We start from the raw sequence: 16515 nt of genomic DNA, 5'->3' as shown, positions 1-16515 counted from the left end.
TCAAGACGATTCTGGACGCTTCCTCCGAGAAAGGGGCTTGCTTTGGACCTCTCTTTTCTGTGCTTCCACAGCACTGTCTTACAATTCTCTAATTTCATTTACAATAACCGCTAGGTTTCCCCAGCGCTTACAGGGTGTTTCTAGTCTGAACTATTTACCCTCACCAGTGAGACAGTTGCTATCAGTCCCATTCTGCAGATGAGGAAACTCTGGCCTAGAGACGTTTTGTAATTTGAGCAAGACCACGTCGACGTGTGACATTACTCACGGGGAGTCTCCCACAAGACTACACGTTCCAGGGTGGCACCTTCGGACCAGCTATTTACTTTCCCGCGGGCCACGCCCCAGGGGCGGGGGTCTGGTGACGACACCGCGTCCCATGGTGCTTTGCGCCCCAGCGCTGCCATTGGCCCGGCCGGTCGGCTCCTTTTTCAAATTGAGGCGCCGAGTCGTTGCTCGGTTTCCTGGGCTTCGGGCGGAGACTAGGTTTGTGATTCCAAGGCTCGGACTGGTGCGGGGCAGACGGCGCGGCCAGTCACGGTGGCCGTGACTGGTGGGTAGCAGTTTCCGCGGGCACGCCAGCACCCGGCAGGGGAGGAGGGCACCTAGGTCCGCGCCGGCCGCCGAGCCGCTCCACGCCCCACGGCGAGTCCGTGACCCGGCCTTCTTAGGGGACAGTCATGGCGTCTCAGCCGAATTCATCTGCGAAGAAGAAAGATGAAAAGGGGAAGAACATCCAGGTGGTGGTGCGATGCAGGTAGGGCGAGCTTGCAGGGTTTCGAGCCCTGGGCTTTGCTGCCGGGCTCCTTCCTGCGCGGGCCGAGAAGAGGGATTTTGTTGGCTATTTTCTGAAGGAACCAGACCTTCCTGTTTCTTAGTTTCCTGCGTTCTGTTCGAGAAAATGACACCAGGTTACTGTGAGGAGTAAATTAGTATTTTGTTTTGTTTTTTCCAGAAGAAAGGATATTTGTATCTGAGTTTATAGTTTAAACTGCTATTGAGGAGAAGTTCGTCGCTGTTCTTTAGTGAAATGTGTTTTTTTAAAAAATACTGTCGACAAAGATTTAGGTGTCATTCTGTATGCCACTCCTTGCAGTTGATCAGTTTGGAAACGACTGCACACCTACTAAACAGATGTTTTAGCATTTAAGTTGTTATTATCATCCTGTCCATCATCTCTAAAAAAGTAATCATTTACCTCTTCACTTTGTTCTAGAAGTAATATTTTCTTAATCCTTAGTAAAAAAATAAACATCTTTGTTTTTAAAATTGAAGTTGTAGAATGAGTTTATGTTTTAAAAAATCAAGGAGACAACTAAAGTTGTGCTACATTTTCCAGTGGGTGGGTGAAGGTGTTCAGCTCTCTCCTGATTAGTTTATGCATCATTTCCCAGAAGGAAATGGCAACGCACTCCAGTATTCTTGGCTGGAGAATCCCATGGACGGAGGAGCCTGGTAGGCTACAGTCCATGGGGTCGCAAAGAGTCGGACATGACTGAGCGACTTCACTTCACTTCAGGAGAGGAAGAACATACTTGTACAATCTATTGCTTAACCAAATATTGGATTGATTTGGCTTTTTAGACACCCTACACAGTTTGCTGGTATATGTGTATTTTGTGTGTCTATTTTTGTTGCTGTGATATTAAAAACTCTACCAACTCTCAGAAACTATTTTGTAAATCCAAACGTATTCTAAAATTAAAAGGTTATTTTAAAAGTGTATTAACAGACTTTCTTAGGTTATTGCCCACACAGCTTTGGTGGCTTGAGTTGTATGTATCAAAGGTAATAGCTAACTCTAAAGTAGGTGCCTGACAAGACACTTGGTGGTAACCCAAAGTCTAGCCAATTACCAATTGCATTCTCGGGCCTCTGTTAATAGTTACTTGTCTTGAAGATTAAAAAAACCAGCCCATATTCCAATACAAATTTTTATATGATTTTGATCATTTAATTAAGTCAGGCAGTATTACCTTTTCTATGTGGCTTTATTTTCTTTAATTTCATTTTTATTGTGAGTTAAAAAATAGGTCAGACCTATAAAAAAATATAACGAATATAACAAGCATCTTTGTTTAGAAACAGAAGAATCATTACAGCTAGAATCCCACTGTATCCCTCCACATCCCTTTCTTCTACCTTAAGAGTTGAACATTATCCTGAATTTCATGTTTATTACCTCCATACATTTAAAGCCTTAACTTAAAAGAGATTTATTTTATTGTTAATGAAAAGTGCTTAGTGTCCAATGTTTACAATAACTTCAGTATAAAGAGATGTTTTTCTCTTCAAATTAGCCTTTTCTTTTTCAAATAGCCCTCCTACTGCAAAGATTTCTGTTCTTGGTGTGGTGGTGGTGTGTGTGTGTGTGCTCAATTGTGTCCGAATCTTTGTGACCCCATTGTCTGTAGCCCACCAGGCTCCGCTTTTCATGGGATTTCCAAGGCTAGAATACTGGAGTGGGTTGCCATTTCCTTCTCCAGGGGATCTTCCTGACCCAGAGATTGAACCTGTGTCTCTGCCGTCTTTTACCACTGCTCCACCTAGGAAGCCCAATGTGTCCTTCAGTTCAGTTCAGTTCAGTCGCTCAGTCGTGTCTGACTTTGCCACCCCATGAATTGCAGCACGCCAGGTCTCCCTGTCCATCACCAACTCCCGGAGTTCACTCAAACTCACGTCCATCGAGTCAGTGATGCCATCCAGCCATCTCATCCTCTGTCATCCCCTTTTCCTCCTGCCCCCAATCCCTCCCAGCATCAGAGTCTTTTCCAATGAGTCAACTCTTCACATGAGGTGGCCAAAGGACTGGAGTTTCAGCTTTAGCATCATTCCTTCCAAAGAAATCCCAGGGCTGATCTCTTTCAGAATGGACTGGTTGGATCTCCTTGCAATCCAAGGGGCTCTCAAGAGTCTTCTCCAACACCACAGTTCAAAAGCATCAATTTTTTGGTGCTCAGCTGTCTTCACAGTCCAACTCTCACATCCATACATGACTACTGGAAAAACCATAGCCTTGACTAGACGGACCTTTGTTGGCAAAGTAATGTCTCTGCTTTTGAATATGCTATCTAGGTTGGTCATAACTTTCCTTCCAAGGAGCAAGCGTCTTTTAATTTCATGGCTGCAGTCACCATCTACAGTGATTTTGGAGCCCCCAAAAATAAAGTCTGACACTGTTTCCACTGTTTCCCCATCTATTTCCCATGAAGTGGTGGGACCAGATGCCATGATCCTCGTTTTCTGAATGTTGAGCTTTAAGCCAACTTTTTCACTCTCCTCTTTCACCTTCATCAAGAGGCTTTTTAGTTCGTCTTCACTTTCTGCCATAAGGGTGGTGTCATCTGCGTATCTGACGTTATTGATATTTCTCCCAGCAATCTTCATTCCATCTTGTGCTTCTTCCAGCCCAGCGTTTCTCATGATGTACTCTGAATATAAGTTAAATAAGCAGGGTGACAATATACAGCCTTGACGTACTCCTTTTCCTATTTGGAACCAGTCTGTTGTTCCATGTCCAGTTCTAACTGTCGCTTCCTGACCTGCATACAGGTTTCTCAAGAGGCAGATCAGGTGGTCTGGTATGCTCATCTCTTTTAGAATTTTCCACAGTTTATTGTGATCCACACAGTCAAAGGCTTTGGCATAGTCAATAAAGCAGAAATAGATGTTTTTCTGGAACTCTCTTGCTTTTTCTATGATCCAGCGGATGTTGGCAATTTGATCTCTGGTTCCTCTGCCTTTTCTAAAACCAGCTTGAACATCTGGAAGTTCACGGTTCACGTATTGCTGAAGCCTGGCTTGGAGAATTTTGAGCATTACTTTACTAGCGTGTGAGATGAGTGCAATTGTGCAGTTGGTAGTTTGAGCATTCTTTGGCATTGCCTTTCTTTGGGATTGGAATGAAAACTGACCTTTTCCAGTCCTGTGGCTACTGCTGAGTTTTCCAAACGTGCTGGCATATTGAGTGCAGCACTTTCACAGCATCATCTTTCAGGATTTGAAATAGCTCAACTGGAATTCCATCACCTCCACTAGCTTTGTTCATAATGATGCTTCCTAAGGCCCACTTGACTTCACATTCCAGGATATCTGGCTCTAGGTGAGTGATCACACCATCGGGATTATCTGGGTCATGAAGATCTTTTTTGTACAGTTGTTCTGTGTATTCTTGCCACCTCTTCTTAATCTCTTCTCCTTCTGTTAGATCCATACCATTTCTGTCCTTTATCGAGCCCATGTTTGCATGAAATGTTCCCTTGGGATCTCTAATTCTCTTGAAGAGATCTCTAGTCTTTCCCATTCTGTTGTTTTACTCTGTTTCTTTGCATGTGTCCTTAAACTTTACTAAATAAACAACTTATGCCCTTGAAGGTTATTAAATCTTTTCTCAAAGGGCCCACATAGTAAATATTTTAGGCTTTTCAGATTACATGTGGTTTCTGTCACGTAATCTTGTCTGATTTTTTTTTTCTCCCCAGTTTTAAACTTTTAATGGCAACAGTTTGTAATAACCTAAGAGATCAGCCTAAGGGGTTCCCTAGTAGCTCAGTTGGTAAAGAATCTGCCTACAATGCAGGAGACCTGGGTTTGATCCCTGGGTCTGGAAGATCCTCTGGAGAAGGAAATGGCAACCCATTCCAGTATTCTTGCCTGGAGAATCTCATGGACAGAGCAGCCTGGCAGGCTATAGTCTATGGGGTCACAAGAGTTGGACACAACTTAGCAACTAAACCACCAAGAGATCAGCAAATTTTTAAGAGAGATGACTTCAGTTTTTGATTACAATGAATGCAATCTTTGTGATAACCTAAGAAATCAGCAAAATTTTGAGAGATGACTTCATTTTTTGATTATAATGAATACAATCTTTATGATGTTCTTTACTTGTACAGTAGCTATATGAATATTTATGGAGTGAATGAATGAATTTAGTGGACAGGACTTTTTTTTTTAATCTTCAGTCTGTCTTACCATTTTAGTTGTTTGAATTTTAATATGACTGTAGTGAAAGCATTAGTGTTAGTCGCTTAGTTGTGTATGACTCTTTGCGACTGCATAGACTATAGCCCGCCAGGCTCCTCTGTTCATGGAAATCTCCAGGCAAGAATACTCGAGTGAGTAGCCATTCCCTTCTTCAGGGTATCTTCCCCACCCAGAAATTGAACCCGGGTCTCCTGCATTGCAGGCAGATTCTTTACTGTCTGGACCACCAGGGAAGGCCAAGTACAATTGATGGTTTTGCTAGTGTCATCAGCAGCAACCTTGCAATTTCTAATTAAAGAAGTCTGGATAGGAAAATAGTTGGTTGACAGTACTCTTTATTGCAGCTATAAACAGTCCCTAAAGCTCCTTTGTGGGAGCTTTGATAACTTTTAGGAATGTGTGATTTGTGGGAATTTCTACTACTTTGCCCAAATAACTTGAATGGTATTCATTTGGTAACTTAATCACACATCCTGACGAGAGATTAGACCAATTGGAAAAGCTTTAACCACAGGAGAGCAGTTATGGATACTGTGACTTTTGTGCATTGTTAGGTTTCAGTACATTTAACAAATGATAATATGACAAGATATTACTTGGAAGTTACTGAGTTAGATTTCTCAGGATCACAAATGTGGTTTTCAAACATGGGGGTGGGGCATGACAGGGACATTGAGGTATCCTTAACATAAACAGCAGTTTGGTTAGTCTAGTGATGAGGGGAAAGATAACTTCCTATTTGGCATTTCCTGTCACAGTATGTGATAATGAATGGGAAAAGTGAACTCAGGGCAAGAGTACCTCTCCCTTTGGCTCAGATTTGTGCTCAGTATCTTACGGATGCTACTCTGTGGACTGTGGTTCTTTTTAGCTTTCGTTTTCGTTCCCCTAGGGATGACATTTATTAAGCAGTGTAGTATAACAGATATTATTAATATTTGAGTGTCTGCTAAGCAGAGTAGTAGATGCTGGGGAAACAGTAAATTACATAGGACTTGTTTCCCTACATTTTGAGGTTGGTACTATTATCAACCTTTTAATTTTCAAATGAGGAGACAGGCACAAAGGGCTCCATTGCCCAGGCAGACTGGATGAAGAGTCCTCATTCTACTGAAATGCCTAAGGAGGCATTTATCTTATTTTACTTCACATGGAGTCTTTCCCATCACACCTCCTCTATCCTGCTCTGTCCTAATCAAGGCCCCATTAAGTTTCTGCTGTAAGTTCCTACAGCACCTTTTACTTCCCCTTACTAAACATCATCTCTCTTATAATCACTTGTTTTATGTTCCCCACTAGACCTCAGTGTCTTGAGGACAGATTGAATTAACACATGTGAAATACTTGGAACAGTGAGTACCTGGCACGTAGTAAGCGCTCTATGTATTAGTCATTATTTTAATATATTTTTAATTTTGTGCCACTTATCCCTTGGCAGGTTAATATTTTGGATGCAAATTTGGCATGTTCTTTCTAATACATCATAACCTAACTTGGCCGGATTCTAGGAACATTGGAAATAGAATTCTGAAAAATAAGTTTCACCTTTTTTACAAATTAATTCTCTTAGCATCTACTCCAAGAAACTGTCAGAATTGTATATATCTTTCAAAACTTTTTAAACTAATTTTATTTCTGGCAATTGAAACCCTTAAAATTCTGCTGTCTGCTTTAGCAGTGTCATTTAGGCCCCATTTAATCTCTGTCACCAACAGTGTGGTTAAAACTTCCCATTGTTCTTGTCTGAGATATTAACAAAAATGTCATCAGTAACCTGATAACTAAGAGTTCTTAATTCTTAAGTGAACTTAACTTACAAAACAGACTCACAGACTTAGAGAACAAACTTAGGGTTGCTGGGGAGAAGGGATAGTTCGGGAGTTGGGGATTGACATGGACTCACTGCTATATTTAAAATGGATAAGCACAAGAACATAGAACTCTGCTTACTGTTAAGTGGCAGCCTGGATAGGAGAGGAGTTTGGGGGAGAATGGATACATTTATATGTATGGCTGCGGAGAAGGCGATGGCACCCCACTCCAGTACTCTTGCCTGGAAAATCCCATGGATGGAGGAGCCTGGTGGGCTGCCGTCTATAGGGTCACATAGAGTCGGACACGACTGAAGCGACTTAGCAGCATACGTATGGCTGAGTCCCTTAGCTGTTGACCTGAAACTATAACAACAGTTTTAATTGGTTATATATACCCCAATACAAAATAAAAAGTTTTAAAAAAAAGAGTTCTTGAATAACCTTGTATGTTTCATTTTACAGACCATTTAATTTGGCAGAGCGGAAAGCTAATGCCCATTCGGTAGTAGAATGTGATCATGTGCGGAAAGAAGTTAGTGTTCGAACTGGAGGACTGGCGGACAAAAGCTCAAGGAAAACATACACTTTTGATATGGTACTTACTTCCTAAAGTGCTGCTACTTCTTATTATCCACTAATGTAAAATTATCCTAGTACGTATATTTTCTGTAGGTTCTGATGTAGTTAGAAATTGCAGTTGATCCTTTGAGTTGTCAAATGGTTTCTAGTGGGCTGGATAAGTTAATATATTAAATTAAGGTAATTTTGAAGTTTTTTTTTTTTTTAAGAAATGCCTTTTGTTTTTTGGCTAGGTTTTTGGAGCAAATACTAAACAAATTGATGTTTACCGAAGTGTTGTTTGTCCAATTCTGGATGAAGTTATTATGGGCTATAATTGCACTATTTTTGCGTGAGTTAAACACTTTTCAAATTGATGAAAAGTTTTAGATGCATGTAATCATTTTTTTTTGTTTAACACTTCTGTTAATTTTGACAGATATGGCCAAACCGGCACTGGAAAAACCTTTACAATGGAAGGTGAAAGGTCCCCTAATGAAGAGTATACTTGGGAGGAGGTATTTATTGTTTATATCAGACTTTTGTCTCTAAAGTGGCTCAAGTGCAGCAGAATAAAACTTGGTTGGACGCCTCTGTCTGAAATAGATCAGAGTACCATGTCAAACATGAATTTAGGATAAACTACTAGTATAATGATATTAAAGTATATGTAATGGCTTCTGTTTAAGAAATATAAAGTCTTACTGGGAGAGAGGAGCAATACATATGGTACAGTTAGATGATGAGAGAAGTGTCTCTTTGGGACAGAGAGTTGGAGCAGACTATTGTGGGAAAGTGGAATGTGAGTAGGACTTGAAGAGGAAGGCTTTGCAGTGAGGGAGTGAGTCTTGTAAAGTTAGCACAACCATGGGAGCAGTATGGTACTTTATTAATGATGACTTTGAGTATAAAATTAAGATCACTGTATTGCTGAAGATTATAGAAAGCACATAGTACATTTCACAAACAAATGTGTTTAAACCTAAATGAGTTTAATGACTAATATTTTCCAAATTACCAACATTTAGGTAGATCCTTTCTTCTAGTGGTTGGGGCATTAACTTACTTTATGCATGGGTAATAGTGTTATGGAATTGTAATCATAGAAAATATGGACTAGGCTTAAAGCACAGTTTCAAAATTTAGAGTCATAAGTTTTATTAAGGATAATTAGACATTTGAGAAACAACTTTGTTTTATGTCGGAATTAGGGAATACTGTTAGATGAGCCACTTTTCTGATTAAAAGAATGGTTCTATGTTCTCATGAGAAAAATTGGAGAGGATGATTGAACTTGGCTTTATAAGGAACTTGATTCAGTTGGTTTCTGTATAATGCTCAGGCATGAAATAGCTGACTGGAATGACAAATTTGTGGAAGGTGTAAGGAAGAATAATTGGTATTGAACAGATTGTTGTAAATGGCTTGTAAATGATTTGGCTTCTCTAACATTAGGTTAGTTTTTTGATTTTTTTTTTAAACCTGTTTTGACATATTTATGTTTAAATATGCTATAAAGGAGGCCCTTGTTATATGTGTGTTTTAACTATTGCAGTAAATGGTATTCTTTAAGTCTTTATTAATATTATAATTTCAGGATCCTTTAGCTGGTATAATTCCACGTACTCTTCATCAAATTTTTGAGAAACTTACTGATAACGGTACTGAATTTTCAGTGAAAGTGTCGCTGTTGGAAATCTATAATGAAGAGCTCTTTGATCTCCTTAATCCATCTTCTGATGTTTCTGAGAGACTGCAGATGTTTGATGATCCCCGTAACAAGGTGACTTGAGTCTTTGACAATGAAATGTCTCCAAATGTTAATGTGTGATATTTTGAGAAATACATATATATATATATATTTTTTTTTTTTAACCAATTTAATGGGTGCTCTTCTGATATTTGGTCAGAGGGGAGTGATAATCAAAGGTTTAGAGGAAATCACAGTACACAACAAGGATGAAGTCTATCAAATTTTGGAGAAGGGGGCAGCAAAAAGGACAACCGCAGCAACTCTGATGAACGCCTACTCTAGGTAAGAAAGCCCTTGTTTCCCCCGCTGCTCCATTTTGTTTTCAAGAAGAATATCCAAACTTGGGAAATCACATTGGGGCATGTCAAGTATGTGAGCCACACAGCTAGATCGTGTGCTGGATTGCTTGCCTTAGCGATTGGCTTGAGGTTTATAAGGAGAGCACCAGTGTTGGGAGAATGTTGAAAGGAGGACAAAGACAAGTTAAACTTGCGCAGAATTATTGTTTTTTTAAGTAGAAGATTTCTTTTCCCAAATGAAATTATACATGGGAGCCCTGATTAAAATGTGGCTGGGGTAGTTGATTTGGCAGTGGGATACTCAGGGGCTTACTTCTTCAGCCTTCAGGAGATTTGCCCTGAGTACTTTTCTGGAGCCCCTAAGGATACTTAGAATACAGTTTGAAAATCCCTTTTTTGAGTAAAGATTAGAAGAAAACCAAATGGCCTGTTTTTTTTCCCCCCAGCTTAATCAAGGTATAAATGACAAAATTTTATATATTTAGGTTGTACAACATGACTTCTTTCTTCTCAAATGGCTTCACTTTAATGTAGGAAGACATATAATCACTAATAGAATACACATGATCACTAATACAGGTTTTCAAGGGGAGAAAGAGGCATATTTGATAGTATCCCTTATGAGATGAATCCCAGACTCTACAAATGCACTTTACCAAATCAGAGGTGATTTTTTTTTTTTCCCTCATCTTTGAAGGAAATATCAGAATGTAATTGAAAGAGTTGTAGATTAGGAGTTAGGTATTTGTGCTTAGTTCCAGTTCTGCAGTTAACTAAATATGTTACTTTAGGTAGTTAAACTTACTTGAATATCATTTTCCCTGAACTGCAAAATGACTTTGAGGTCTTGCTCTCTTATAGTTGCTGTCTTATAGTCGGACATTTCTACAATATGCTATAACAATTATAATATAGCTCTATATAAATATGTGTGTATTTAAAGAAAGAAGAAAAATAGCATAACATGAAAGTAATCAGTATCATGGAATTATGGGTTGTTTTATAATTTAAATTAAATTTCCTGTAATAGCTTTCCATTAAAAATGGAATTATAAACAAATCATAGAATGAAGTTTCCACTTGAATTAAATGTTTGCTTTATAACTTCATTTGATTTAGACTTTGGAAGAAGGAATTTAAGAAATTTTCTTTCTCTAAATACTTTTCTCTGAAATATAAAATTCCCATTATTCTGTAAATTTGAATAATTTAAAATTTCCTAATTTTCACTGAAGACTGCAGTAAAGATATCTTCTTATCAATGTATGTGATAAAGAAAAGAAACATGATTCAGTTTTCCAAAATCAGAATTGACTTTTATGCTTAATAGCATTAATCCTATTATCTTAAATTCAGTTCAGTTCAGTTCAGTTGCTCAGTCGTGTCCAACTCTTTGCGACCCCATGAATCGCAGCACTCCAGGCCTCCCTGTCCATCACCAACTCCCAGAGCTTACTCAAACTCATGTCCACTGAGTTGGTGATGCCATCCAGCCATCTCATCCTCTGTCGTCCCCTTCTCCTCCTGCCCCCAATCCCTCCCAGCATCAGGGTCTTTTCCAATGAGTCAACTCTTCACATGAGGTGGCCAAAGTATTGGAATTTCAGCTTCAGCATCAGTCCCTCCAGTGAACACCCAGGACTGATCTCCTGGGCAAATAATGGTAGGAAAACATGAGATTAATTTTATAATTCAAATCTATAGTTTATATTTTTCCCTCTGTCCCTCCCTTTTTCTGTTATTTAAAATAACTTAAATAATTTTTTAAAAATGATACTTATAAAATTTTCCAAGTCACATGAAAAGTACAAATGAGAAAATTAGAAATTACTATATTCCAACCATCAATGACATTAACAAACATAATGTTCTTCATCAGATATTGATACAGAAAGGAATGCTGTCTTTGGTTGTCTGTATTGTTTTTTATATCACTAAGATAAAAGTTGAGTGTCAGTATACAGCTTAAGAAGGACTTTGGAAAACCTTGTAGTCTAGCAGTGATTACTTGTGGTGTTTCAGTGAACACTGCTATTTACTGTTTGTGCTGTTCAGAGGAAGGACCTACCTGTCTCTGGTGACCTTCTTAAGGCAGAGCAATGTACTTTTAGGACAGTTGACACTGAGGGGGAGTGATCTGGTGGCTTGCCTGATGCTGTTTGAGTTTAAGGTAATGATATTTCAAGTGGTTCTTAGATCAGTTGCAAGCCATCTCTTCTGACACACCAGGCAGCTGTTCAAACATTATTCCACATCCAGCTTTCAGAGGTGCCTGAGGATTCTAAGTCATTTAAGCTGTTTTCAGGTAGCTTATTATTGGTTTCCTCTATGCAGGCAGCAGGAGGAAGAAAGCCAAAACCTAGCATCATTCTATCTATCCACTGTCTTCCAAAATCTTACTGATATCCTGTCTGATACTATCTTTCTCTACCCTGGTGGATTTAGATCTTTCTTTGCTGTTTTCATTATGTTACAGAAAGAAATAATGTTTTGCATTATAATGATTGGGCAACTTGGTCTTGTTTTCTAGTCGATCCCACTCAGTTTTCTCTGTTACAATACATATGAAAGAAACTACAGTTGATGGAGAGGAGCTTGTTAAAATTGGAAAGTTGAACTTGGTAAGCATCAACTGTAATACCACTGTTCATTCTGTCAGGTTTTTTTTTTTTGTAGTTTTATTGAGGTATAACTGACAAATAAAATTATGTATTTAAAATGTACAATGTAGCAAGATATCCTTTCTCATGCTGAATAATATTCGAGTGTGTGTGTGTGTGTGTGTGTGCGTGTGCATGCACATCATGTCACATCTTTATTCATTCGTCAGTGGGTACCTAGGCTGTTTCCATACCTTGTTATCATTAACAGTGCAGTGAACGTGGGAGTGCAGACATTTCTTTGAGAGAATGATTTTCATTTTCTTTGCATACATACCCAGAAGTGGGATTGCTAGGTCAAATGGTAGTTCTATTCCACTGTTTCTTCTTTATCACCTCATAGAGCAGTTTGAAAATTGTGTATTTAGAGACAGTACTTTTGTAGTCACTGGGTTATTGGTTTTGTAGTGGGTTGTTACTTATAGAAAATTATTTTACTGGCTATTTAATATCTTTATGTACAATATGAGAATGAAAGTCTTCTATTCCAAATCCATAGACTGAGGACTTATTTTTATTTTTAAAATTCAAGGTTGATCTTGCAGGCAGTGAGAACATTGGCCGTTCTGGAGCAGTTGACAAGAGAGCTCGGGAAGCTGGAAATATCAATCAGTCCCTGTTGACTCTGGGAAGGGTTATTACTGCTCTTGTAGAAAGAACACCTCATGTTCCTTATCGAGAATCTAAACTGACTAGAATCCTCCAGGACTCTCTTGGGGGACGTACAAGAACATCTATCATTGCAACAGTTTCTCCTGCATCTCTCAATCTGGAGGTAAGGTCTTAACTATCACTTTTTTTGGCTGTGCTGCGTGGTTTGTGGGATCTTCGTTTTCAACAAGGGATTGAACCTGGGCCCTCAGCAGTGAAAATTTGGAGTCCTAAACACTAGACTGCCAGAGAATTCCCTAACTATCATGTGTAATATTTTTAAGAGTTCACTAATTAGCTTCATTCATTCTATACTACAGTAAAAATAATCTAGACATTGTATGTGGTGGACACATAGAGGAGAACACCACTGAAAAATTGTCTTTCTCCTTCCTGGCAGTTTTCAATCTTAAAAAGCTAGTTACTTAGTTGTATTTTTCCCGTCTTCAAAGATAATTGCTGTGGTCATTAACAGTGGATGGTTTAATTGAGGCCTTAGAAGTGGGTTAAGCGAATACTAGTGCTTTAGAGGCTGCTTAGAGATCACTAAAGATGGGGCTGGATGTGGGGGTACAGGTAGGAAAACCAAAAGAAAGAACAAAGATGGTAAAATCTACTTTAATTTTACTGGATTATCCTCTTTAAATGGAATTAGAAAAGCTTTTATAAAGTCTCTTAATTCCTCTTTCATTTTAAAAACTATTTTTGTTGAGAAATGATTTGTATACTATAAAATTCATCCATTGAAAGTATATAATTAGGTGATTGTACTATATTCATTGAGCTATGCAACTGTCACCAAAATCTAAACATTTTTATCCTAGAAGGAAACTCTGTAACCTATTAGCAGTCACTCCCCATCAGTTTCCATTTCTAGCCCTAGGTCACTATTAATCTACTTTCTTTCATCTATGCCTTTGCGTATTCTGAATATTTTATATAAATGGAATCACACCATAAGTGTTCTTTTGTGACTGGCTTCTTTCACTTAGCATAATGTTTTCAATGTTCATGTTGCAGCATCAGAACTCATTCCTTTTTGTGGGTGAATAATATGGATATAGGACATTTTGTTTATTCATCAGTTGATGAAATTCATTGAGGTTTTTTTTTTTAATAGAGCTTAAGACTAAAGCAAAAAATTATTAGATTAAATTATAGTAAAGTTAAAGACCCTGAACCTTGAGGAGTAAAAAATAAGGATGTTTTAAACAGTCCTCTGTCTTATTTATTTACTTAATTGGAGTATAGTTGCTTCAAGAACATTCCTTGTTTTTAAAGGTTGGGTATAGTAGTATTACTGGGTAAATGTTTATATTAGATATAACCAAAAGTTATTATGTTATTGTATAGTACATTTTAGGTAACAGAACTACTTTATTCTCATATCTTCAGTAATTGGCCTTTTCTTTTCATCACAGGAAACTCTGAGTACACTGGAATATGCTCATAGAGCAAAGAACATACTCAATAAGCCTGAGGTTAACCAGAAACTCACCAAGAAAGCTCTGATAAAGGTAATTGTGAATTTTAATGGAGTAATATAAATTTGTTTGACAAATGTGAAAATGAGGAACTGAAATAGATAATTGTTTTTAAAAATTTATTAAATTGCCTTTGATAAGGCTTTTCATTTAATGGGTTGAATTAAATGCCCTGTGTGTTAAAATGCTTTTTCTAATACTAATAGATGACCTTACAAGCTCTATCCAGTCAGTAAAATTTAAGTGTATAATGGTACTTCAGTGCAGTTTTAATTAGCATTTCCTTAATAGTGATAGTCAGCATCTTTTCACATGCTTATTATCCATATGTATATCTTCGTTTGTGAAATATCTATTTAAATTGCCAGTTTTTAATTGGGTTGTCTTTTTATGAAGTTGTAAAGGATTGTTCATATTTTATACATACTATCCTTTATGAAATAATTTGTAAATATTTCCTCCCAATCTGGCTTGTCTTTTCCTTTTATTGGTAGTGGTTTTTTTTTTTTGTTTCTATTGAGACAACTATAGATTCACATGCAGTTGAAAGAAGTAATACAGAGAGATCCTTTATACATTTTATCAAACTATACAGTAATCACTGTAGGGACACCGTTAATAGCAATTCATTGGTCTTATTCCTCAATTTTCCTGGTAATCATGTGTGTGTGTTTAGTTAGTTCTATACAGTTTTGTTATGTGTAGGTTCATGGAGCCACTACCACAGTCAAGGTCCTGAACAGTCCCATCTCAGCAAGGATTCCTCATTGCCCTTTTATAATCACTTCCTTCCCACTCTGACCTCACACCCTGATCTTTGTTATCCAATGATCTGTTCTCTTTCTAAACCTTTGTCATTTTAAGAGTGTTATTGAATGGAATCATGCAGTATGTAAACTTTGGGGATTGCTTTTATCACTCAGCATAATTCTCTGGAGGTTAACCTGAGTGGTGCATATCAATAGATCTTTACTTTTTAATGCTGAGGAATATTCCTTGGTATGTATATACCACCCACCTGCAGTGCAGAAGACCCCAGTTCAATTCATGGGTCAGGAAAGTCCCCTGGAGAAGGAATAGGCTACCTACTCCAGTATTCTTGGGCTTCCCTGGTGGCTCAGACTAAAGAATTCACCTGAAATGTGGGAGACCTGGGTTCGATACCTGGGTTGGGAAGATCCCCTGGAGGAGGGCATGGCAACCTACTCCAGTATTCTTGCCTGGAGAATCCCCAAGGACAGAGGAGCCTGGTGGGCTACAGTCCATGGGGTAGCAAAGAGTCAGACACAACTGAGCGACTAAGCACAGCACAGCACTGCACATGTATACACCACACATAGTTTGTTGTCAGATTCACCTGTGAGAGACATAGGGGCTGATTTCAGTTTTTCACGGTTGAAAATAAAACTGCTTTGATCATATTTGTTAATAGTAATTTGTGTACATGTAAATTTTCATTTTTCTGAGAAAATTGCCCAAGAGTATAATTGTTGTGTTGTATGGTAATTGAATATAAGTTTTCTTTTTTTTTTTTTTAAGGAACTGCCAAGTTGTTTTCCAAAATAGCTGGGCTTTCTATTCTGTTGCATTGATTTATGTCTGTCCCTCACTAATAACACAGCTTTAATTACTGTAGCTTTATAATAACTCTTGGAATCAGACTGTTTAAAAGGAAGCTTATATGAGCAAACCTTTCTTGATAAAGGGTGTCAAAATTTTCAGGATCTGAGAAACACTACAGTGATTTTTATATTCATTATTTTTTAAAGGGATTTGATTTATGTCATACCTGAATGGTCTAGTGGTTTTCCCTACTTTCGTCAATTGAAGTCTGAATCTGGCAATAAGGAGTTCATGGTCTGAGCCACAGTCAGCTCCTGGTCTTGTTTTTGCTGACTGTATAGAACTTCTTCATCTTTGGCTGCAAAGAATATAATCAATCTGATGTCGGTGTTGACCATCTGGTGATGTCCATGTATAGAGTCTTCTCTTGTGTTGTTGGAAGAGGGTGTTTGTTATGACCAATGCATATTCTTGGCAAAACTCTATTAGTCTTTGCCCTGCTTCATTCCGTATTCCAAGGCCAAATTTGCCTGTTACTCCAGGTGTTTCTTGACTTCCTACTTTTGCATTCCAGTCCCCTATAATGAAAAGGACATCTTTTTTGGGTGTTAGTTCTAAAAGGTCTTGTAGGTCTTCATAGAACCGTTTAACTTCAGCTTCTTCAGTGTTACTGGTTGGGGCATAGACTTGGATTACTGTGATATTGAATGGTTTGCCTTGGAGACGAACAGAGATCATTCTGTCGTT

The 16515-nt window shown here is 38.2% G+C and overlaps 1 protein-coding gene across 1 annotated transcript in view; it reads left to right on the top strand.

Annotated features, from left to right (window-relative positions):
• The first annotated feature begins 419 nt into the window (after nucleotides 1-419).
• Nucleotides 420-16515, top strand: part of KIF11 (kinesin family member 11) — a 46304-nt gene continuing 30208 nt past the window's right edge. Inside the window, exons 1-9 of the mRNA XM_005890630.3 lie at nucleotides 420-757; nucleotides 7263-7395; nucleotides 7613-7710; nucleotides 7798-7876; nucleotides 8956-9141; nucleotides 9269-9393; nucleotides 11941-12031; nucleotides 12603-12845; nucleotides 14143-14238. Coding sequence (XP_005890692.2) covers nucleotides 681-757; nucleotides 7263-7395; nucleotides 7613-7710; nucleotides 7798-7876; nucleotides 8956-9141; nucleotides 9269-9393; nucleotides 11941-12031; nucleotides 12603-12845; nucleotides 14143-14238 — 1128 coding nt within the window. The 5' untranslated portion in view covers nucleotides 420-680. The remainder of the gene's footprint in view (nucleotides 758-7262; nucleotides 7396-7612; nucleotides 7711-7797; nucleotides 7877-8955; nucleotides 9142-9268; nucleotides 9394-11940; nucleotides 12032-12602; nucleotides 12846-14142; nucleotides 14239-16515) is intronic.

This window comes from Bos mutus, chromosome 26 (assembly GCF_027580195.1).
Source record: "Bos mutus isolate GX-2022 chromosome 26, NWIPB_WYAK_1.1, whole genome shotgun sequence".
Taxonomy (NCBI): domain Eukaryota; kingdom Metazoa; phylum Chordata; class Mammalia; order Artiodactyla; family Bovidae; genus Bos; species Bos mutus.
The sequence above is the reverse complement of the archived record's forward strand: the minus strand, read 5'-3'. Positions and strand labels throughout refer to the sequence as shown.